The sequence below is a fragment of the Sarcophilus harrisii genome, chromosome 2 (genome assembly GCF_902635505.1).
Source record: "Sarcophilus harrisii chromosome 2, mSarHar1.11, whole genome shotgun sequence".
NCBI lineage: Eukaryota > Metazoa > Chordata > Mammalia > Dasyuromorphia > Dasyuridae > Sarcophilus > Sarcophilus harrisii.
The window spans coordinates 331,760,251-331,786,181 of record NC_045427.1 but is presented as its reverse complement, the minus strand read 5'-3'; the positions used below and the strand labels follow the sequence as shown (position 1 = coordinate 331,786,181).

Genomic DNA, 25,931 nt, shown 5'->3' with positions numbered 1-25,931 from the left:
TTTTTTTTTTGAGGCAATTGGGATTAAGTGACTTCCCAAGGGTCACATAGTTAGTAACTGTTAAGTGTTTGAGGCCACATTTGAACTCAGATTCTCCTGACTTCAGGGCTAGAATTCTATCCATTGCACCATCTAGCTGTTCCAATTATCTTACTTTTCAATGATTCTCTTTGGCCTGGACATTTTTTAAAAATCTTCAATGAACTTTTTCTTTCTTTTTTTCTACTATACCCATTTACCTTCACCTTCACTACACAAACTGAAGGGAAAAAAAAAAAAAAGAAACCCCTAATAACATATGAATAGTCAAGAAAAACAACGTCCCACATTTGACCATGTCTAAAAAGGTATATTCTGTAATGGGCTGAAACTGAGCAGATGCACTTGGACAACTGAGCTCTTAAGGTAATTACTTGTTAGACAATACTCTATTAGCATATGCTTAGAAAATGGCCCGCCCCACTATCCTGTGCTGGCTTGATCTGTTGGTGTATACAGAGACTTGGGAGGGTGGAGTAAGACAAGGAAGAATCACTTTTGGCTGCCAAGAGAGGAAGAAGCGAGGTGTGGAGATTCCTGTGTCCATTCCTCTCACTTCAATAAAGAATAAAGATCAAAGACCTTTGCTTATCCTGAGTCCAGCTGATTTTAAAGTATCCAGGGTGCTGATTCTAAGTATCCAGAGTACTAACTCGGTCTTCACATTTGGCGCCCAACATGGGATCAAGGACACTACTTTCACTGAAGAAGTCTCTGGTAACCAGGAAATTGGATGAGTATTTTAATAGACAAACAGGGAACTTACTTTGTTAAGGGCTAAACTAGTAACCTTTTCTGGCTAAAATGGGGCAGATGTTAGGAAAAGATTCTCCCCTGTCCTCACCCCCACCCCCACCCCAAAGGGGTACTATAGAAAACATACTTAAGATGATCAAGGGACAAGTCTTAATTGTAGCTTGGGAACAGATTGCTAGGCTCCTGAGTACATTAGAACGCACGTCCCCTTGGTTCTTAGAGGAAGAAGTAGGAATAGATAATTGGAAACTTGTAGGAAATCAACTATGTGAATACTACAATGAAAAAGTTCTTCATTTAATTTCCAAAGAAGCATTCTATATATATAACATATTACATCATACATACATACATAATATACAATCAGCCTTAAAGAATCCTGCAAATTTATAGAAAAAAGAAAAATTTTCAGAACAGCCAGATGAGGAAGTATGAGGAAAAAGAGGAGGATAAAGAATGGATTAATCACCATATCTCCAGAGGGCATGGGGAATTAAGTGAGTTTCAAGGGTGTGGTGATTCTCCTTCTCCCAAAACAGCTTTAACTCTGCCTCCACCTACAGAGCAGATCCCTGACATGCCCCCATCAACTCCACCTTCTGGAATGGAGGGAGAAGGAATAGTGGGAGGGGCAGTGATATCACCGGTACCTCCCTCCCTCCTCCCTCCCCCTCCAGCAATCACCCTCTCCTATGAGTAGATTGCAAAAAGCAGTACTTAAAGCCACTGAAAAAGGGCAGAATTTAGGTGATTTGAAACTAAGTATGTATCTGGTGATTCAACAGTTTAACTCTCCAGGTCAAGAAAGTAGTAGATATACTCCTTTTGATATAGAAATCCTTAAAGACCTGAAAAAGGCTTGCATTCTTTATGGGGCTACATCATCTTATGTTAAGATGATATTATAGTATTTGGCTTATAAAGTCTTAACTGCTAGTGACTGGAAATCTATAGCAAGGAAATGCTTAGAACCTGGACAAAACTTGTTGTGGCTTTCTGAATATAGTGAGCTCTGTAGGATACAAGCTCAACAAAATAGTCAAAATGGAGTTAATACTCCAATGACCTGTGACCAACTAACAGGTGTAGGTTCCTATGCAGACATTTCAGTACAGATTAATTACCTCATAGAAGCATATGAGCAAATTGCTACTGCTGCTATCAAAGAATGGGCTTCTCTCCACAATACAAACGAAAAGGATGAGGCCTTCACAAAAATTGCACAAGGACCAAATGAACCCTTTGCTGATTTTGTGAGATGTTTGCAGACAGCTATCATACAAACTAATGGTGAAAATGCAGTAACAGACATTTTGATAAGGCAACTTGTTAAAGAAAATGCTAATGAAGTTTGTAGAATTATACTAGGACTACGCAAATACGCTGTGCCACAGTGGACACAAATGCCTTTTATAACAGGCTACAATGCAGACTTCCCAAGATCCCAACATGGGAAGACAGGGTCCCTTCTGGCAAGGGACTTCCAGAGAGACTTGTCAATGCTTTCAATGTGGTGAAGTAGGCATCTGAAAGTTCAATGTGGGCATAGAGAGAGAGTGAGAAAACAAGGTGGGAGAACAAGAACCAATACCCCCATGTCCAAAATGCAACAGAGACTTCCATTGGGCCTCAGAAAGTAGACTTATTCAAGGAAACGGGATGAGGGGCCCAGCTCCACAGCCCCAGGCAAAAAACACTTGGGACATGATGGCAGCCAATGCTACACCCAGACTGATACACTGCTGACTAATTTAAAAAAAGGTAAATGAATAGATGGAAACTATGGGAACTCTTCAGCCTGGACTTCCATCTCCTACTCAACTGCCTAGAAAGTGGTCTCTTTGGGTTATAGACATTAAGGATTGTTTCTATTCTATCCCTCTAGATAAGGAGAATATGAAAAGATTTGCCTTTTCAGTGCCCAGCATTAACTTAGCTGAGCCTTATAAAAGATATGAATGGACAGTTTTGCCACAGGGAATGAAAAACAGCCCTACTCTGTGTCAAATGTATGTTGCTGCTGCTCTTACTCCACTAAGAAAAGCATTTCCAAAAGTTATGTTATTACATTACATGGATGATATATTGGGATGTGGACCTGAGGAACAAATGTTAGAAGCATGTCAACAAAAGACCATAGAAACACCAAGGAACTACAAATTGCACATAACTCCAGAAAAAATTCAAAGACATGCTCCTTTGGAAAATTTAGGATATGAAGTATACCCCCTAAGGTACTTACAGTACAGAAACGTTCTTTAAGAACAGAAAAGCTAAACACCTTAAATGACTTTCAGAAATTGATAGGAGATATCCAATGGATGCATCCAGTGTTAGGCTTGACTACTTATCAATTGCAACCATTATATGACATTTTAAGGGGAGACAGTGCATTAAACTCATCACGCCAGCTTACAAAAGAAGCTCAAGAGGCTTTGAGAGAAGTTGAACTGGCTTTTATCCAATGTAGTTAAAAGAGTCACTCAAAAACCATCTCAGAGTAGCAAATTTTATTAGCCATGGCTCCAAATTTTACACACAGTCTCCATTAAAGATAACCAGACTATTACATAATTGGCAATGGATTCTTGAAGAAAAGGTTTCTAAAGTTCCTCTTAAAGCACCAACTATCTTCACAGATGCATCCAAACATAATATTTGCGCTGTATACTCTTGTGACTTAACTATAAAGAGAGTAGTCAGAACTCCTTTTCAATCCACTCAGGAGAATGAATTGTATGCAATCATTCTAGCTCTTACTTATTATCCAGGAGATATAAATATAATATCTGATTTGGCCTATTCAGTAGGTGTGGTACAAAGAATTGCCACAGTCCAAATAAAATTTGTATGTAGCCTCTAATATATATGAGATCTTTAAGGAACTTCAAGCCAAGTGAGAAAGCATCCAGGTAAATTTATATCTTGTATGTCCACTCTCATATTGGACTTCCAGGTCCTTTTATTGATGGTAATTCAAAGGCAGATAGCCTTCTAACTATGTTAGCCAATACTCCTTTGTTTCAAGAAGCCCAGGAATGTCATTCTAAATATCATCAGGCTGCTTGAGCTTTATGTTTACAATTTGGAATAACAAGAGAGGAAGCTAGGAGCATAGTAAAAGCCTGTACAGCTTGCCTTCCTTTTCATACTGCCTCCAAAGAAGAACCCTTGTGATTTTAGACCCAATGAAATCTGGCAAATGGATGTGACCCATTATAAATCTTTTGGTCACCTGTCTTTTCTCCACGTTGTGATAGATACCTTTTCAGGATTCACTTTTGCAATACCAGCAGCAAAAGAGACAGCCCAAGTGGTCACTGAGTTCCTTATACAAGCATTTGAAATTATGGGTGTGCCACAAGCAATAAAAACAGATAATTGACCTGCATATACTTCTAAACATTTTGCACACTTTTGTGCACAGTATAAGATTTTACACACCACTGGCACACCTTTTAATCCTCAAGGACAGGAAAAAGTAGAGGAGAAACAGAGACATTAAGATGCTCCTCCAAAAACAAAAGAAAGGGAGAGCCACAGGTAACCCTAGAGAACTTCTAAATCTAGCCCTTTATACTATTAACTTCTTGATTTTTGACAAAGATGCACTGGCTCCAGCAGACAGATTTTATAACCCCCTGGAAGGGCAGTGTCCAGTGCAAGGAGCTCCACTATCTTTATATAATTGCCAGGTGATGTGGAAAGACCCAGAAAGTGGTGAATGGAAAGGACCAGATAGGTTAACTGCTTGGGGGAGAGGGTTTGCTTGTATCTCTACAGATGGAGAAGGAATCAGATGAGTACCAATGAGCTGTATTCACCTTGTCCATTGAAGAGAGATCAAGCAGACCCTTGAAATGAAGAGAAGACCTAAGAAACATGAGGTGGTTCTGTTGCTGACTGTGCCCACCACTGAATGAGCATGGCAGTTTTGGCATTTGACTCATGGACATAAAAAATTGTTGGACTTCAGAACCCTCAGAAATCACTGAATTCTCTGAGACATGATAAGATTATCGCAGGACTTCAAAACCCTCAAGAATTATTGGATTCTCTGACATGATAAGATTATTGTAGGACTTGAAAACCCTCAGGAATTATTGGATTCTCTGAGACATGATAAGACTGTTGTAGGACTTGAAAGCCCTCAGGAAGCATTGGATTTTCTGAGAAATGATAAGACTGTTGCAAGACTTCAAAATCTCCAGAAATCATTGGATTCCCTAACATATAAAAAGACTGTTGCAGGACTTCAAAAATTTGCAAGGATCATTGGATTCTCTGACACGTGAAGCAATGGACAATAGATTGGTTTTGGACTATCTCTTGGCTGCTGAAAAAGGCATACTGTGACAGTTGTTTACATACCCTCTTTCTATGACTTCTGGAAATCTTTTACAACACCATGTTGATTCATATTGTTTGTTATATCACTACTTGCATGTACAATTCATGTTTGTTACACCACATTGAGCCTGCACTGACTGTGAGGAGAGTCATCACTAATAGCCTCTGCATTATTGCTATGTGTTTGTGTAATAACTCCCATGCTGATGGATTTGTGCATACCTGTTTCTAATAAGACCTTTCAGCCCAGAAACCTGCTAGCAATCACCACTTCCCTTTGGTGCTTTTCATCTCCCTTTCTGAGATGTCAGGGAAGGTGTGATCATCTCCTTTTCAGTGCTTTCACCTCCCTTCCTGAGAAGTCGGGGGGGGGGGGGGGGAGGAGAAGCGGGAGAGGGGGAGGATGTGATCACCTCCTTTTTGGTGTTTTCACCTCCTTTCCTGATAAGTCAGGGAGGGCGTGATCACCTCCTTTTGGGAGCTCTCACCTCCCTGAGAAGTCAGGGATGGCATGACCACCTATGTTCTAGAACAAAAGAAAGTGGAGAAGTAAAGGGCTGAAACTCTTGAGTTCATGCACTGAGGTCAGACAACCGAACACTTAAGGCTAACCACCGATTGGACAATACTCTATTAGCATATGCTTGGAAAATGGCCCTCCCCACTATTCTGTGCTGGCTCGATCTATTGGTGTATACAGAGTTGGAGGAGGGATTAGAGGGAGGAGTAAGACAAGCCAGAATGACTTCTGGCCAGGAGACAAAGAGCAGAGGTGTGGAGATCCCTGTGTCCATTCCTCTCACCTCGACAAAGGATAAAGATCAAGGACTTTTGCTTATCCTGAGTCCAGCTGACTTTAAAGTATCCAGGGTGCTGATTCTAAAGTATCCAGGGTGTTAATTCTAAAGTATCCAGGGTGCTACCTCAGTCTTCACAATGTTCTACTCTGGATTTTGAAATCATCACCTATCAAGAGGCAGGAAGTATATTGTATTATCAATTCTTTGGAATTATAGTTGTCCTGATGAAAGTTTTGCTAAATCTTTCAGAAGTGCTTTTCTTTTATATGCATAGCAATCTCTCCTAATTCTGGTGCCTTCCCTCAGTTTATTATTTCCAATTTATCATATATAGGCTTGTTTTTATGATAGTTTCTCTATTAGATTTTGAGGTCTTTGAAAACAGAGATTGTTTTTACTTTTTTTATACCCAATGTTTAGTAGAGAGCTTGGCATATGATAAGTACTTACCAAAATTTATTATCTCAATAGTTAACAATTCTGCTCACTTTTTATTCTGCATCAGTTTATATTAAGTCATTACTGGTTTTTCTGAAATCTTCCCTTTTGTCATTTTTTATTACACTATTTTTATAATCTGATCATTTTCCCTTACTATCACATATAATTTTGTTCCCTAATTGATAGATAACCTAAGTTTCTAGGTAGTTCAAATACTTAATATGCTATAAATACTTTTGCATATACGGATCACTTTCCTAGTTTTTTAAGTTTTTGGGGGGTAGAGGAGTATCACTGAGTCAAAGAGTTTATACAATTCTATAATTTTTAAAGCATCATTCCAAATCAATTCCAGAATGATAGTATCTATTCATAGTTCCATCAACACAGCATTAGTGTTTAAATTTTCCCATTTTGTCATCTTTTCCAAGCAGATAAGTAAGAGCAAGAATCTCAAGGGTTGCTTTAATTTGAATCCCTCTAATTCTTGATTATTTTGAGCATTTTTATATGGTTGTTGATAACTTGCTTAGCTTTTTTTTTTTTTACATAGTTACCTGTTTGTATCCTTTGTTTTATTTTCTACTGGATACCTATATCTTACCATACATCAATTTCCTGCATATCCAGATTTCTATTTTAAAAAAAAAAAAAGATTTTTCCCATTAACCATCTAGTTCTCATTTCACTGATATTGCTTGTGCAAACTATTTTCTGTAATCAAAATTGTCTATTTTTCTCTCCTATGTACCTCTTTATCCTTTGTTTAATCAAGGAATTTTTTTCCTTATACATAGTTGCAAAAGATAATTTCTCTGCTCTTCCAGTATGTTTATAAGACCTTTTATATCTAGTCTGTGTATTCATTTGGAGTTTATTGAGGTATGTTGTAACGACCACGCTAGCGCCCAGGACACCCCGGAATCAGCCGGAGTCAGGAGAAGCAAAACTCCTTAACCTTTATTCTTGGTCTTAGATGCAGGATTGAACAGGATGGAAGCAGAATTTCAGGGACCGCCTTCCCTCCCGTCTATCGAGGTCTACCCCGGAAAGTGTGTCCCCGGCTAGCTTTACTCCACTCCCTAGTTCCTCCTACAATCCTCTCTACACCAATCATTGAACCAGTATGGATAGTGGAAAGGACCATTTTCCAAGCATATACCCACAGAGTATTGTCCAATCAGAAGTTAGCCTCAAGTGTCAGCAGTCCTGACCTCAGTGCGTTGAATTCAATAGTTTCAGCCCTCTACAGTATGTGGTATGAAATGCTATTCTAAGCTTAATTGCTTTCATATTATTTTTCAATTTCCCCAGAAATTTTGTAGAATACTGAGTATTTCCCTAGTTGTTGATGTTCTCAGCTTTTATTATTTTTATTTATTTGTGTTGATTATTTTTATTGTATGTATACAAAAATATATTTATTAAAATATACATAATTTATTTAAATTATTATTTACTATTTAGCTATTTTTTGGTGTACTTAATATATTCCAATGATAAACTTTTTAAAAGTACCAAACTGCTTCTTGGAAGAGGAAATGGCAAACCATGTCAATACCTTTGCCAAAAACCTCCAAATGGGGTCATAGACACAACTGAGAAGACTCAATAACAAACAACAATTGTTTCTACAGTTAATACTAGAAACAATTTTTTTCTATGGTTACCACTTTCTAGTACAGCTTGAGATCTGAAAGAGCTAGGTCCTCTTCCCCATTTCTTATTATTTCCCTTAAAATTCTTGACCTTTTTTTCTTTTAGCCAACAGATGATTTTTGTTATCTTGTCTAGTTCAATAAAGTAACCATTTGGTAGCTGCAATGGTATGGCAATGAATCTCTAAATTAATTTAGTAGCATTGTAATTTTTATTCTACCAAAATAGTACAAATACAAGCAATTAATTCCTCTCCAATTATTTGTTATCTTTTATTTTTGTAATGAATTAGAAAACATTTACTACATGTGAAACACTGTATGAACCAGTGGGGATACAAATAAAAAGAAAATCCTGTTCTCAAGAAATTTATATTCTACCAGGGAAGACAATATAAAGTTTCAGTCACAAGTCATATAGAGAACTCCCATAGTTCTTAGAATATACTGGGAAAGCAGCCAGTATTGTATAATAACTCCATCTAAAGTGTTTTATAATTATATTCACATAATTTCTGCATGTCATGGTAGGTAGTCTCCCGGATATTTCAGTCTGTACCTATCTTAAATTGGATGTCTTTTATAAAATCTCTTTCTGGGAAGTTTTGCTGGTAATACGTAGAAAGGCCGATGATTTGTATTCATTTGTTTGATATCCTGATGCTTTTCTGAATTTGTGATTTCTATTCATTCATTTTTAGATAAATCTCTAGGAAACTATCATATCATCTGCAAAAAAAAAAAAAAAAGAAAGAAACAAAGAAAAAGAAGCAATAATTGGATTAAGTCTTTGCCTATACTTTATTCCTTTTTCTTATTTAGAACATTTAGAATTACTAGCATTGTAACAGATGATAGTGATAAAAATGGACATCTATGCCTTTCCTTTGATCTTACTGAAATGTTCTATAGTATTTATTCATTCATATATATGTATATGGATATATTTGTATATAGTATATGTTTATATGTGTTCTGTGTATATATTTATATATACACATGCATATATATAGTTTTTGAGTTGGTGGAAAGTCTATTTACCATACAAAGGAAATTCATTTCCATGCTTTTTAGAGTTTTTAAAATAAAAGGTAGTATACTGTCAAAAGTACTTTCTATGCTATTCACAAATCATGTGATTTACACTGATTATTATTTAATATGGTCTATTATATTTAATGCAACTGCTAGGTTGATACAATGGATAGAATGCCAGGCAATAGAGTCAGGAAAGATTCATCTTCCTGTATTCAAATCTGGCCTCAATTAGTTGTATAACCTTGGGCAGTCACTTAATCACCTCAGTTTCTCATTGGTAAAATGAGCTAGAAAAAGAAACAACAAAGCACTCCATTATTTTTGTCAAGAAAGGCCCAAATGAGATCACAGAGTCAGAAATAACTTGAAACAAATGAACAACAAAAATTATGGTTCAGGTTTACCTAAATATTGAAAAAACCTTTTGGGGATTTATACAATCCAACATAATGAATATTTTGTTTCAGCCTCATTATTAATATTTTATTTAATAATGTTACACTGGGGGCAGCTAGGTGGCAGAGTGGATAGAGCACCAACCCTGAAATCAGAAGGACCTGAATTCAAATTTGGTCTTAGACACTTACACTTCCTAGTTGTGTGACCCTGGGCAAGTCACTTAACCCCAATTGCCTCAGGGGCAAAAAATAATAATAATAATATTACAATAATTACTCATTAGAAATACCAACCTATTTTCTTTCTCTCAATGAACTTTCCCATGTTTAGGAAGGAATAAAAATTATCTTTATTTCATAGAAGGAGTTTGAGAGAATGTCATCTTCCCCCAACTTTGTAAACAGTTTATATAAAACTTGAGGAACTTACTTCTTGATAGAATTTGCTTGTAAAATCATCTGGCCCAGTGTTTCATTTTTTGTTTTTCCCAATGGAAGTTCCTTTTATGGCCAAAAATTTCTTTTGCTAAGATTTGGTTATTTAAAATCTCTATTTCTTTTTTCTGTTAACTTAGGTATTCTGTAAACAATTGCCTTCATTTCCACTTTATTTTGAAATCCTTCTCATTTTTTATTTTGGCAATTTGATTTTGTTCTTTCTTGAGATCAAAATAAGCAATGGTTTCTCTACTTTGATAGTTTTGAATTAGCTCCAGTTTTATTTGAAGATAGCTATCTGCACTTCCATCATGAGACTAATGGAACTGGACTGAATCACCTCTTTGTTGAACTGAGCCATATCCATCAGAACTGACCATTGTATAATCTTGCTATTGCCAAGTATAATGATCTCCTGGTTCCAGCATGCAGTCTTTTTTTTTTTTTTTTTTTTAAATTAAAGCTTTTTATTTTTCAAAACATATATGTGGACAATTCTTCAACACTAGTCCTTGCAAAACCTTGTGTTCTAAGTTTCCCCTTTTCCCCCCATGCCCTCCCCTAGACAGCATGTAGGCTTTATGAGGAAGGGACCCCAAAACTCTAAAACTCCTTGAAGGAGAAAATCTTCAACTCTGCCTCAGTGAGGGACACCGCCCGAGGGAAACAAGACAAACAGTTTCATTCTGTTATCTAGATGGGGCTGGTTCAGTCCTGAGCAAAAGAATTCCAACCCTATTGAATTAAAGGAACTCATTCAATTCTCCTCAAATTCCAGTTCAAGCTGAAACCCAGTTTGTAGACAAAGCCAACTTGGAACTCCACCCACTAGCCCCCTTCAGCTTGTAGCCAAAGCTCCTATTATAAAAGAGCCAATCTAAAATTCTTTCTTTGCAGAGGTTCTAAACATGCCAGGCTTTGCCATGCTATGCCAAGGAAGCCTCTACCTGCTGGAATAATATTATTTTCCAGTGTTATCCTCTCTTTATCCTCACTTATTTCCCTCTGTCAGGATTTCTAACCTTATTTCCCAATCCCTATAATAAACCTCTTTTATCAATCTAGGTTTTCAGGTTTGTAATTCCTTTACAGAGAATCTCTGCACCATCAGAAAGGGGTTCCCCAAACTCCCTACCCTTGCACCAAATCCCAAGGAGATGCAGGGGAGCCAAACCTCTCCATTTGGTTCCCTGAACCCCAAACCTGCCACTAGACCTTATCATTTAACTCCCTGACCACCAGAAACCCTAATCTCATTTTGGTTCCCTAAATCTAGACCTTATCATTTGGTTCCCTGCAAATGGGAACCCAAAGACCTAAACCTCATTATAGTTTTGGTTCCCATACCAGGAACCCCAAAACTAGACTTCACCTCATCATATTTTTGGTTCCCTAACTAGGAACACCAAAAACTAGACTTGACCTAATCATTTAGAGTTGCTAAAGCACTGAGAGATAAAATGTTTTTAGTCCTGGGTCATTCAATCAATATGTCAAGAAACAAGATTTGAATTTAGATTTTTCTAGCTTGGAGGCCAGCTTTCTATCCACTAAGTTATCTTATCTTTCAAACATATAAGTTCTGAAAGGAAATTAAGTGTGGGAACTGAGTGTGGATCACAACATAGTATTTTCACTCTTTTTGTTTGCCTGCAGTTTGTTTTCTTTCTCATTTTTTTTCCTTTTTGATTTTATTTTTCTTGTGCAGTATGATATTTGTGGAAATATGTATAGAACAATTGCACATGTTTAACATATATTGGATTACTTGCCATCTGGGGTGGGCAGAGAGAAAGGAGGGAAAAAATTTAGAACCGAAGCTTTTGTAAGGGTGAATATTGAAAATTATCCATGTATATATTTTAAAAATAAAAAGCTTTAATTAAAAAAAAAAAAAAAGAAATCCTGAAAAAAAATAATAAAGACTACATCTTTAGCTCACCTGGTAAAGAAAAAATTTCTTTACCCAGCAATGCCTCTGTGTGAAAACAGAGGTCTAGTTTCTACCCTTATCTACCTAGATGCCATGCCATTTGGTATTTCTATATTAAGTGTTACTATGATATCATTATCTATAGATAATGTATGTTTGAGCATAATGTAGGGTTTTTTTTTCTTTTAATCATGTCTATTTTTACTGTTCCCTTCTTTTATGTAGCGATTCTATTCAACCCCATTCCTTTTTTAATTCATTAGAGATATATTTTGTTCTAGCTCTGTACAAATTGCTATGTTCCAAGTTTAATTCTTATAAGGAACATATTGCTGGATTTAGCTTTCTAATCCACTGTGCTACCTTCCTCTTATATTTGTGCATTCATCACAATCACCTTGATGGATATGGTATTTTCCCCTCTTTTTGTCTTTTTCCCCTCTCTTGCCCTTTACAATGAAGAGGCTGACCAAAAAAAAAAAAAAAAAAATGCATGTGACCCACAATAGTATTCAATTACAATGGACTGATTCTACTCTTCTGCCTTTTCTTTCTTCACCTTGTACAGATACTGTTCCCTAGTTCTTATGCATTCTTTCTCTCATTTTAATCCTTTTTTTTGCAATGCTACTAATGAAGTTAAAGTTTTTTTTTGCTTGTGACTATTCTCCATCCCTCCCTATTGAACCTATTCCCCTCTACCCCATCCCAGCCAATTTACCTATGGAAATTAATGAATTTCTATAGCAATTTGTTATACAGTTTTCCTTTTTTTCTGTTCAGATAAAAGTCTCCATATTTGTAAATTCCTATTCTCATGAAATCCACATATGAAAAACAGCAAGTTTCTTCTTCTTTCTCATTTATTCTTCATGTATCCCACTTCTTATGAATTTTTATTCCTTACTTAAAACTAACAACATTAAAACAAGTTTCCTTCAGGCCCTGTGCTTGTCTTTCTTTTGTTTTATCTATACTCCCTCACTTGAAATGTAAGCCCATCATTGCTCAAAAATATTTACCTTTCTTGACTTTTTTGATTTCACATTTCAAAGATTTTTCTTGGCTCTGACTTTTTAATCAGAAATGTTTAAAAATTACTGATTCTGTTAAAGATCCATAAAAAAAAAAAAAACAGTAAACTCAGATTTATAGGGTAAATTATTTTTTGGTAAACATTCTGGAGTATCGTATTCCCAAGATTTTCATTCCTTTGCAGTAGATACATCAAACTCCTATATAATTTATAATAATAAATTTCCATTTCAAAAAGCACATATAATAATAGAAGACACTGTATTTATTATTATCCATTTTTTCTTTGCTTCCTTGTAGGTTTTGTTTTGTTTTCTGCTGTGCACTTTTTACTTTATTCTTTTTTTGCTCTTTCCTTCCATACATATTTATACATATTTATATATACATATTTATACATATTTATGCGCATATACATATATGTACTTACACATATGATGTGTGTGCATATGTATACACACATATATACCTCCTCTGAGGTTCTACTTGAACTTGTTTTGGAATTATTCTCTTTTTCTAGGTTTGCTCAGATTTCTCTCAACCCACTGTTTGTTCAATGTTTTCTTCTATTTATTATCGTTAGTCTTAAATCCTAGATTGGGACTTTGTGCTTGTATTCTGACATATTTAGTGTTCCTGGATGAAATGGTGAAGCTCTGATTAATCCTGTTCACTCTGCCAACCAGATGTTGCCTTTGCCACTCTATATGAAATGATGAGGACTATGCCCTGCATTGTATAGGAATTCTTGACTTTTAGCTCAGTCTCCTGGAGGTTTGATCCAGGTTAGGGCATCATACTAGTTTCTATTTACTTTTTTTTTTCACAATCATCAACTGGGAGTTGGTTCCACCCTTTATAGTAGTTTTGACAGGCCCCCAACTAGATGTTGTCAAGAGTACCAGCTACATGACTCTTATACAAGATCTCGTTAATTGTCATGGCCCTGTTTCCTATTACATTTCTGGCAGGGCTACATGGACACTGCATTAGCTCTGTGTCATGTTATGGCTTTGGCATTGACTACTTGAGTATTTAAAAAGTCCCTACCAGTTACTATGACTATGTATAATGGTAGACCTTAGTGCATCATTGCTTGGCCTCAAATTGTCTCTGTCTCAGACTACCTAGACACTTTAGTGCTCAGACATTATGCTTGCCTTGCTCTAACTGTAATTCTAAAGGAAGTTGCCTATGCATTACACTGCCTGTATATCACATTGGCTATATTGTGAACTGGGTTTGACTCAGGCCAGTATCCTAGTACTTCAGGTTCAACATCAGAAGAAAACAAGACATTCTTAGGTGATTCAACAGTAGCAAAGAATTCTACTTTGTCATGACAAGAGAGTGATCAATAAAAATAGAAATTAAGAAACCTTGAATTGATTTAGCTAATTAAGCAAAGCTCTCTTGCCAAATCTCAGAGCCCCAGCCTAAACTTCATGAAGAAAAGGGATTAAAATATTGTTCCTACCACACTCTAGCCCTTGATGATATAGTCTTTAATATCATCTAGAAGATCTTCCACCACTTAAATGACTTTAAATCTGGTACTGGTCTATCCTAAACTCCAAAATTCAAGAAGCCTAATATAAACAGCATTAAAGGAAGAAGAGGAAAACTAAAACAAAAAAATACTGGAAGAGACCCAATAAAAACTGAGACTCAGGTCTGAACAGTCAGTTCTATAATAAAAAACAAAATAAAGGAGTAACAATCTGGAAAAGTCTCAGGAAGACCTTAGATTCAGTTCTAAATAGTCAGATTTATACAATGGGTATTCACAATTTTTTGTAGGTTATCTCCTCAGGAACATCTGGGTTATAGCAAAGATGACATTTCCTATATAATCAATGATCCTCATTACAAGTCAGGGAGAATCTGCCCTGTATTGCCACTCACTTAGTGCTCCTGGGAGCTTGAGTAAGAGAAGGAAGATAAAATTTTGCTTCTCAGGAACTGCCTCTTTCTCCAGGACCTTGGAGTGTAAGTTAAGCAGGGAACTGTCGGACATTTATACCCCTTCCTGTTGGGGAAACTCCCTACCAACAATGCTACTCTTTAGTCCTCCAAATCATCCCTAGAAAGGCATTGTTACTATTATCAAAGGAAATATCTGAGATACTTATCTCTATCTGCTGGCTTAGAGTCAATTGCCATTAGAGTCCTCAGCTCTGTTTGCCAAAGTCGGCTATCCCCACCTTTGCCAAAGCAAGACAACTATTAGAGTCTGAATGATTCTGCAAAACGATGAGACAGAATTTTGAGGCAGGCCTAAGTACTAATGTGCTGGTCCTAGTAGGGTATGAGTCAGCCCACTAAAGCAGGCCAACTATCCATGTAGAAGGCTGCTATGGGTGTGCTGTGTCACAGCCTTCCTATGCTAGTGCTGTTGGAGCCTGACCCTGCTCTCCCAGCCTGGGGGAAAGATGGAGAGCAACAAACAAAGGCAACAGGGCCAGACTTTTACAGGCCAGTACATGTGCTCTCTTTCCCATGTTGTATAAGCAATAGACTTTTCTACTTGAGTTTGAAAAATGTTTTTGAGATCTTGGGGGTAAGAGTAGAAAAGAGAGAGAGACACCCAAGGTGTATATCCTTAGTTCATCTAATAGGGTACAATTGACATATCTGTCCATATCCCCAATTACAGAAATATCTCTGAGCTCCTAAGAAAAATCTGTCATTATCTTTTTAAATATCACCCTCTTCTCCCTGCAATGACTAATACCAAAGAATCACAACAAAATCCTTGTAATAAACTGCAGTTAGTCTTTCAAATACCAATTTTTAAAAAATTAAACTAAAAAAGTTACTTTATCATAGCTACTAGACAATCCCTAAAAAAGGAGATATACCTTAGTTTGTATTCTCATTATCAAATTCTCTCATGTCAGCTTTAAGTGGTTACTTATATCCATATACAGGTCTAAGGAGTGCTAATTCAATACAATTATTTCCAAAAAGTTATTGGAAACCAGTTTACACAAATCTAAGAGGGGCCTTTTTTTAGCCCTTTCCCAAGGTAATTGGGAAAATTAACAGTTACCATTACCAGAAAAAAACAAAACAAACAAAAAAAAAAACTTCTATTCTCAGCAAGAACTGGACACTATTAGTTTTTAATTTGTCTTTTTTTAATAAGGGGAACATTCCTTTTTCTACCCACAACTCAGCTCCTCCAGGTTGCTTTAAAGGTAAACTGAATTCTGAAAAGAAGCTCTATATCTAGTAGTACTTGGAGGAAACTTAAATTACCAGGTTGGATGGCCCTTCAAAGCTAGAAGACTTAAAGACAGCTTACAGAAATTATCTTCAAGATATATTTAATCACTAAGAAAACAAAGAATATTTATATTGTACTCTTCCTGCTGAATGATTAGAGACAGAGTTTATTCTCTAATCTGCCAGGAGGAGGGAGTGCCTCCCAATAAAGGAACCACCATTTCTAAAAGCATCACCAAAAAACAAAACAAAACAAAATGAACAAACAAACAAAAAAAAATAAAGACTTTTTTTCCTATCCTACATTTCATAGAGCTCAGTACGTTCTAATTCTGCAAAACTACATTAATTATTCAGGGATCAGAATGACTCAGGTCAGTATCTAGGTAATTTATGAGATACTCAAAAAACCATTAAATTGTTGACCAAAAAAAATTGTTACTTTTCATGCCAGAATGATATTCAACTGAGAATAGCTCCAGTTGATTTAACTAAACAAAGTTCCCTTGACAATTACCCATCATGATTTATTATCTCTCCCTAGTCTCTTACATTCTTTGTAGCTACTCTTGTACTCAAGATAATCAGGAAATGAAATCACTTCCTTTGAGTCACACACACAAAAATCAAAAGTGAATGTAATAAAATTATAATTACCAAAAAGGACTCAAATGAAGAAAGAGGAGAAGATGACCCCAATCTGCCCTTCATGGAGATGGGAAGTCCACTGCCCATGGATCAGTTGTGCTGATTTCCCCCCCTCTTCAAAAAATATTATTTGATATGTGGAGGATCTCTGGGAGGGGAAGGGATGATAACTTCAGTGAAATATTAAACAAAAATATAAAAAAAAAAATACCCTTTAAAAAAAAGAAACTCAAAACAATATTCACACTACTCACACTACTAAAAGTGGTAAAAACTTAAAAATGATGGAAACAGTCAATGCTATAGGTACTAGAAGTACACATTAATAGACTATTGGTTAGAATTATATATTGGTCCTAGAGAGCAATTTAGAATTTTGCTAAAAAAGTGAACAAAATGTCCCTATCGTTTGACCCAAGAACATCAAAGACAGAAAGGATCCACAGCCACAAAATACTCATGGTAACCCTTTTTGTGGTGGCAAAAAACTGGAAATAGAGTAGATGTCCATGGGGGAAATGGCTAAACAAATTATGGTACATGAATGTAATGGAATATTATTGTCCCAGAAGAAATGATGACCAGGAAGAATTTAGAGACACTTGGGAAAAAATGTATGTGAACTGATACAGTATGAAACACAACCAAGAAAACAATATATACAATAATTACAATGATATAAACAGAAAGAATACTAGCAATAAAGGGAAATGAATCCTCCTAATTATATAATTAGACTCTAACAGCCAAGAATGGCCAAAGAAGAAAACTTAGAAAATGCATTTCCCTATACTTATTGTAAAGGTAGGGGCTACAGTTGTAGAATACTATCAGATTCAGTTGATGTGTTTGTTGGTTTTGCTGAATAATTTTTCTTTCTTTAAAAAAACAAAAACAAAAACAATTATGGCATTAGGGAGGGAAAGAGTATATTTTGAAAATAATTTTTCAACAAAGGAATAAATAAAAATAAGATTTCAGGAAGATAAAAAGGGAATGATGAACAGAATAGACTAGAACTGCAATTACTTTGTTTCACATATGTTTTTCTGATTTTTTTAATGGTTGGGTAAACTACAAAGTAGCAGTAATGCAAGGAAAATATTTTAATCAATAAAATCCAAATGAAAACATATTCTATGACATAGAAATATGAGCCCCATTGTTTTACAAATCCTAAATGAAAAATCTCAGTTTAGAAAATGAGAAAAATATGTTAGCAGTCTCTTCTCAGAGCATAAAGTCTGTCCTATATGTAAAAATAAAATTTATTCAAATAATATAATCATAAGGTCTCTCTTCAGTTCTAAATCTAAGATTCTATAATCATAATTGCACTTTTGCTAGTATATGTATTCAGTAGAAATGACCTTCTATAGATCCATTACTTACTGATCTTTGAGGTCTGTAAACTGTTTTTCAAGATTTGACATTTCATCTAAGCACTCCATTCTTCTTCTTTCACAGTCTTCATCATCCATTTCTGTTAATAAAAGCATGAACATTACTAATTATAGTCTAAATATCATAAAATTAATTAGGTGGTTACAATGCATATCATTGAAATTTATAAAGCAGATTAAAAAACTTATACCCGAGTTTAAATGTTGAGACCTCACATATAGTCTTAAAGTAAACAAGTACTGTACTAACTAAAATAATTACTACTATAAATTTTAATCTTGAATTTTTAATATGGAAGAGATTTAAATATAAAACTTCATAAATCTTTAATGTGACATGAGTCTCTCAATATTTACAACAAAAGCTTTCTTGAAGAACTGAATGATGTGAATGTGTGAATGTGTGATTTGAGCCATTTCTGAAAGGTAGTCAGGAAGTGGAGACAAGGGAGAAAATTCCAGTGAGTTTTGGGGAATGGAATGTTTTTGTGGGGGAAAGGGGAGGAGGAAGGAAGGGATGAGAAACATCCCTAGAACTCTGATTTAGGAAATTATTTTGGCAGCTTAATAGAAAATGAATTGAAACGAGAAAGAGACTTGCAGCAGGGAGATTAACCAGATTACTGCAAAAGACATGTGCATCATTCTTGAATGACAAGCCTGGCCAACCAATAAAAAATTCATTATCATTTGGACAAAGTTATTATTGAAGATAACAAATTCCTGCAGAGAAGGCTTCTGATATGCATTAATAGAGCATCCACAATGGTGGAACCACCTTCACTTGACCTTATCATCCCTTCAAACTATGGTCAGGTGACTCACATCCCGTTTAGAATCAAACTACTAAATAGGTATATATTACCTTTGTTCTCACACACTTTAAAGTTCTAACAGTCCAACTAAAACACATAATAGCATCTGCTCTCTCCAAGGTTACTAATATTCTCTTAATGTCTAAATAAATAATCACTTTTCTTAATCCTTACTCTGCTCCCTTGACACTCATATCAGGTTGTTGTGGTTGTTGTTTTTAAGCTCTAACCACCATTTTTCTTCTAAATACTCTCTCCATCTTTGATTTCCAATTCTAATTATTCACCTATTTGATAGCTTCAGTTTCTAGGGACCATGACATCAGGCAGAATATAGAATGAAAGACAAACAACCACCTCTGTGAGTAGAGGTACTCCAGTGGGGATCCAATTGGAACTGGGCAATTGGGCCACTTTCTTTTTCTCTCTCTCTGTATGTGTATGTGTGCATGTGTGTGTGTCTCTCTCTGTCTCTCTCTCTCCATTTTGTCCACATATAGTATCACACCCTTACTTGTGGATGTTCTGCCCAAAGGAATGAAAAAAAAAATTTCTTTTAGATTTTTTAGATATTTTGGAATTAGCAACTACATTTCTTTCTTAAGGACCATGCCTTAAACTCAAATCATTTTGGCTCTCATTGATTGGTTGGGGAATGACTGAATATGTTGTGGCATATGAATGTAATAGAATATTACTTTCCTACAAGAAATGATGAGCAGGTTGATTTCAGAAAAGCCTGGAAAGAATTGCAGGAACTGATGTTAAGTGAAGTGAGCAGAACCAAGAAAGCACTGTACACAGTAACAAGATTATATAATTAACTGTGATGGACTTGTATCTTTTCAACAAGGAGGTGATTAAAGGCAATTCCCATAGACTTGTGAAGGAAAGTGCCATCCACATCCAGAGAGAAAACTATGGAGACTGAATGTGGATCACAGTGTAGTATTTTCACCTTTTTGTTGTTGTTTGCTTATTTTTTTTTCATGTTTTTTTTCCCCTTTCAATCTAATTTTTCTTACACAGCATAACAAATATACAAATATGTTTTGAAGAATTACACATGTTTAACCTATATAAGATTGCTTGCTGTCTTGGGAAGGAGGGGAGAAAAATTTCAAACACAAGGTGAATGTTGAAAATTATCTTTGCGTGTATTTCAAAAATAATACTATTAAAAAAAAAAAAAAAGACGTTAGCTTAAAAAAGCCAAGGTCTCCCACTGCATTCAGACCCATTTCCAGTGATGCTGATCTATATCTTGCTTTTGGATTCTGGAAGAGAAAGTGATACTATTGACTGAAATCCAACTCACTTGTATATCATGGCATCATCTCTCAGATGTCATGGTCTTCTTCTAGAAAAAAGGACAAACAACAACAGCAGCACCAATATCTTCCAAAGTTTTCTCCTTAAATCCCTCCCATAACATAGGTTAGAAATAAATAACAAAGTCAGGACTTAATTGACTTGGGATTGGTTATGGCCCAAACTCTGGACAAAATTTCCTAGGGGCTTTTGGTTGTACTGACCTGGAGCAAAACATTTCCCAGCCAAATGGAGGCGTGCTGGGAGCAAGGATCCTCTAATTTATAGGATGTCTGAAGACTGCACAAGTCAAAACACATTGCCCTACTGAACAGATACATTTCCAGGTCAAAAATTGCATCTATAGTATTGCTACTGAATCCTTATTACATACCCTTGCTATGTTAGGTCTAAGTAAACTTCCTTTTGTTAACTTCAAAGATTTAAGAGTGCCTTATTTAGTCCCAACATCAAAACAGAAGTAACAGAGTACCTGCATCAGGGCCTGCCCTAACATTTGATATTGTTGGTAATTGGGATGAGTTGAGATGGTCTTGAAGCATGGGTATGCTGGTAAATGTTTAACAACAGGTTCTCTGGAAAAAAAAAAAGTACATGCAACAGACTTATTTTTAATCTACATTATTAACATTTTTTCCATCACTTTAAGCCTAAACAATCAACAAAACAATAAATCAAACCTTGACTTGTAGCTCTGCCAATTTCCAAGATACTCACACTGAAAATTTAATAATCAGCTCAGAAGCTGGTAAGAGCTGGTATCAGCATACCCTTGCTGCAAAGTACATAATATTAAAGGAATTGAGAGGAAAAGCATTTCAAAACTGGAAAGCAAGGTGATTGAAGGACAGCTAAATACAAGATCCTTCTAATATTATATGGGGAGACCTCTCAAAGGAACAGAATGATTAGCTCAGTGGGTGCTTAAAAAGGCTTTCTGGGTAAAGAAAGCACCAAATCTAGCATTTCTGTTGACCCTTCTGCAGTAGAAACGTATTGATGTAATAAGACAGAAAGAGAACAGTGTGTTTAACAATTAGAGACAGAGTTCTTAGCTATTAAACACTGAAGGCTAAGGAGCAGTCAATGAAGCTGGTGACTGAAAATGAAGGAATCGTCACCAGAAACTCAGCTTATAGGAGTACTAGTAAAATTGAACAGGGGTCCTTCAAGTCCTCAAAAACCCTATCTTATTTGAATCATTTGGGGAAGGTTGAGAAGGGCAGACCACAGAAGGAATGAGGTAATCTTTAGAGTCTCTTAGCTATCTGGGGCAATCAATGCAAAACAAGAAGGTCTAGGGAGAATGTAAGATTATTTCTTCTCTAACTATGGACATGATGGAAGCTGGAAAACTTTGTTATACTAGCTATCCTTATACAATATGTCTATAGTGCCTACCAGGAAGTTAGATGACACCTAGCAGCTTATGCTAAAGGGAGCTAAAAGAAGTTGCCATGCCTATCAGTATATTTATTCCTAATCTCATCAATGTAATAAACCAGATAGCTTAGTCCCAGGGTGAGTGCTATATATGGTTATTGATCTCCTTCATGGCAGCACAGTATAATGTAGAGCAACCTGAAAAAAATGCCTCCCTTTCTGAACTCAATGGTGTACACAGTTACACTGAAAATATGCTGTTGACCACTACAAATGAGGCCACTGTGACAGAAACCCTAGATACATAAGTGATCCATGTGAGGGACAAAGGAGAATTCAACCCCAAAGTGTCCAGAGTCCAGCCCATTCAGTCAACTTTTATGGGATAGAGTAGGTGAAAAAAATTCAGAACAGAGACAGTCCAGAATTATCTACTGACATCCACTTCTCAGATTAAGAAAGAAGCCCAGAGACTTATTGGATTCTTCAGGTTTCAGAGAATCCACATTATCAATCTAAGTATTCTAATGGATCTCATTTAAGAAATCATCCCAACTCTGTTTCTTTCAAGTAGGGCCCAGAAATGGCGACAGCCCTGGAAGATCTAAAGAAAATTGTCCACTAGTTTCTTCTCTTAAGTCCTTATGACTCTGAAATGCCCTTGTTTCTGAAGATTTTTAACCATAATGACCAGGCTGAGAGGAGCATTTGACAAGTATCAAAGGGTAGCCCCAATAAGAGATTGTTAGCCATTTCCTCCAAAGTGACCACTCACTATCCTATTTTGAAAAGCTGGTAGTGAAGAAATGATACGGGGGGCGGGGGGGGGGGGTGTTGATGAAATCACCTTTGTTTGGGATTGCCCATTATGAATTGAGTAATACAAGATGCTAAACAAAAATAATACATTCAAAACTGTGCTTACCCATATCCCTCCAGTGTTAATGTTCTTTATAAATAGAGGTGACTATGTCATAAACTGAGATCTCCAGTTCATGCCCTATAACTCTGTCTTCCCTGCAAAATGAGAGCTCCCTCAATTCCTCAAAAAAAAAGGACCTGACTCCTGAGAAACACCATTTCACTGATGACTCTATCTACTAAGAGTGATGCATACACAATTGGATTTAGCCTATGGCAGAGGTCCTGGCAAGTGAGCAGAGTTCCAGAATGCATAGCTGGCATATGAAAAAGCCCTAAGGTATGAGACAGAAAAGAAGTCCATTCCTGAGCAGTAACCATGATGGGGAAGGGAAGGTCATATGTTTTGGAGCTTGAAAAGCAAACAACTAGACAATTTTAAAATTAAGAACAATAGAGGAGTTGTCAGTACAATTGTTTGTGGGGCATCAATAGAATATTACTAAATAGGTTAGAGCCAATACAAGAACAACAGAGGCTGAGGAGTACCCATTGTCAATATGATCAGAATGATGATGCCATGTTATGCTGGGCATAGGACCACCTGATTTCCCTTAAAGAAAATGCAACCCATTATTTCTGTACAATTAGGGTCCTCTTATTGATGAGGTTCAGTTCCCCTTGATTCCTAGTCAGGGAGCCAAATGATGAGGTTCGGCACAGGGGAGGGAGCTGTGGAAACCCTTCTGGTCAGCACAGGTTCTTCACAAATGAATTTACAAACCCAAAAAATTAAACTTGCAAAAGAAGTTTATTATTGAAGATCTAGCAGAGGTTTCCAGCAGAGAAACCCCAACAGAAAGGTGAATAAGGTCTTGTTAGGGAAATAGGTGAAAAAGATAAAGAGAGAGTAACGCTGAAAGAGAAATGTCATTTCAGCAGGCAGAGGGTCGCAGCTATGCCAGGGGGAAAGAGAGGTTCCTTGCCATGGCATGTTAGGTCCTCTTCAAGGAGTTGAGCTGAAGGAAGCTTGTTTTATAGGCAGTTCTTGGTAGGGGCTGGGAGCAGTTTGAGCTGGAATCAGAATAGAGAATCTTGGAATTAAATGAGTTTCCCTTGATTAATCTGAGATTAATCAAGGGACACTCATTCAATTCCAGCTCAATCTACAGCTCAGGCTAAGTAGGAGTGGTCTTGGACTCAACTAATCCCACCAAGATAATAGAATGAAACCACTTTATCTTGATTCCCTGGGGTACATCTCTCAGGGGAGAGCTTCTTTGAGGGAGTTTCCCCCCAAAGTCCAAGATAGAGAGTTTTGGGGTTCCCCTTGTCATTATCAGTCAAAATAGCCACCTAACTTAAGTGGTCCTCAACCTGTTCCCCAAATGGCAAATGGCAAGGTGCTAAGTTGGTTGTCTAATTTTAGCATCGTGCTTAGCAGTTCTCTGGTTCACTAATGTATTTAGTATTCACTGGAGTTCTACAAGATTCACAAGTCAGAGAGGAGTCCAGGAGATTCACAAGTCCAGGAAATTCACAAATTCAGTGGAGGAGATTCACAAGTCACAGCTCCCATAATCCCACTCTCGGAGGAGGAGTCAACCTTTGAGTTCACACTTTTAAGAGATCATATATAAGGAGCCCCACAAGCCAACTAGAGACTTTTGGGAGATTGAAAAGCCAGGATTCAGTTGGGCAGAATGAAGGATTCAGAGAGAGCTGGAGGCTAAAGCTGGCAGAAGCAAAAGGACTAGCAACAAGAGCTCTTGGAACCAAGGAGAGAGAGAGGGGCCTCTAAAAAAGCTAACCAGGCTATTTTGAAGGAGACAATAAAGGACTGGACTTTAACTCCTGGCTGCATTTGAGGTGATTATTGATCTGAACTGAAACGAAGGCTGCCTCCAGAAGCCTCCCAAGAAACCTGCTCCCAGAGAACATTATATTTTAGAGAAAAGAATATTACATATCAGGACTCTCCTATCTCTAGCTTGCTGTGTTTGTTTGGCTCCATTCACCCACAGATTTCAAGTCAGTTCCAGTCCAATTTGTATCAGTAAATAGAATAAAATTCGCCAGAATAATACAAAGGTAATTAATCCTTTATTTAAGGCTTCTTCCAAAAAAAAAAAAAAAGCATGTAAACCTTGGTTTTTATTAAAAAACAGTTGATAGAATATCACTGATTTCATAGTATAAAAATATTCATTTAACTAATGCAGACAAGATTAGAAGAGAAGCAATAAATTATGAAAACATTTTTGTATTCATATTTATATATATTTTATAAAGGTCTCATTTCTAAATTACATAAAGAACTGACTCAAATTCATAAGAATTCAAGCCATTCTCCAATTGATAAATGATCAAAGGATATGAATATACAATTTTCAGATGAAGAAACTGAAACTATTTTTAGTCATATTGGCAGGGGTGAACCCTGAAACTATCCTCTGGGAGAGGCCCATCTCAGAGAATCAAGATAAAGTGGCTTCATTCTGTCCAGGACCACTTTGGGGCAACAGGTTGCCTCTGCTAAATAATCAAGAGGCATATGAATGTCATGCAATATTATTGTTCTGTAAGAAATGACCAACAGGATGATTTCAGAGAAGCCTGGAGAGACTTACATGAACTGATGCTAAGTGAAATGAGCAGAACTGGGAGATCATTATACATGCCAATAACTATTGCCAATATAACAATATATTGGATTTATAATACACTCACCCTAAAGACTGTGGTATATTATCAGTGTAATTGTGTCCTCTGAATACTGCCTATTCATACCCTTAACCATTGATCAGTTTAGAGAAAGGTTCTTTGTAAATTTTATTCAGTTCCCCATATATTTTAGAAATGAGACCTTTTTCAGTGAAACTTAGCTACAATGAATTTTTTTCTGGTTTCTTGCTTTTTTCTTAATTTTAGATATGATGGTTTAGTTACTGTAAAAACTTCAATTTTATGTAATCAAAATTGTAATTTTACCTTTCATTAATCTCTCTATCTCGTTCCATCATAAATTCCCTACTCATATATCTGGCAGATAATTTTATGTTCCCCTAATTCAACTTTTATGTCTAAATTACATATCCATTTTTATTATCTTAGTATAAAATATGAAATGTTGGTCTATGACTAGTTTCTTCCAGACTACTTTCCTAGCTTTCCCAACAGTTTTTATCAAATAGTGAGTTCTTTCCCCAAAAGTTGGAATCTTTGGGTTAAATTATTTCTTTTCCTATCCTCCAACTTCCCAAACCCTCTCATCCTGCCACCTTGACCCTGGAATCTTTCTGAATATCCTTGAGTTATAGATATAATTGTCAAATTTAAATATCTAGAGAGTTGCCATGCATAAAAGGGAAAGGA

At 36.3% G+C, this 25,931-nt stretch overlaps 1 protein-coding gene across 8 annotated transcripts in view; it reads right to left on the bottom strand.

Moving 5' to 3' along the window:
• The window catches only part of BRMS1L (BRMS1 like transcriptional repressor), a 122,872-nt gene that overhangs the window by 58,627 nt on the left and 38,314 nt on the right, over positions 1-25,931 (bottom strand). For 3 of the 8 annotated variants that reach the window (XM_031952880.1, XM_031952873.1, XM_031952874.1), the window contains exon 2: positions 18,155-18,245. In XM_031952880.1, coding sequence (XP_031808740.1) covers positions 18,155-18,243 — 89 coding nt within the window. In that variant the 5' untranslated portion in view covers positions 18,244-18,245. Of the gene's footprint in view, positions 1-18,154; positions 18,246-20,298; positions 20,341-20,515; positions 20,619-20,784; positions 20,888-25,931 lie in introns of those variants that run through there. The other 5 variants (XM_031952876.1, XM_031952875.1, XM_031952878.1 and 2 more) reach the window with 4 other exon arrangements.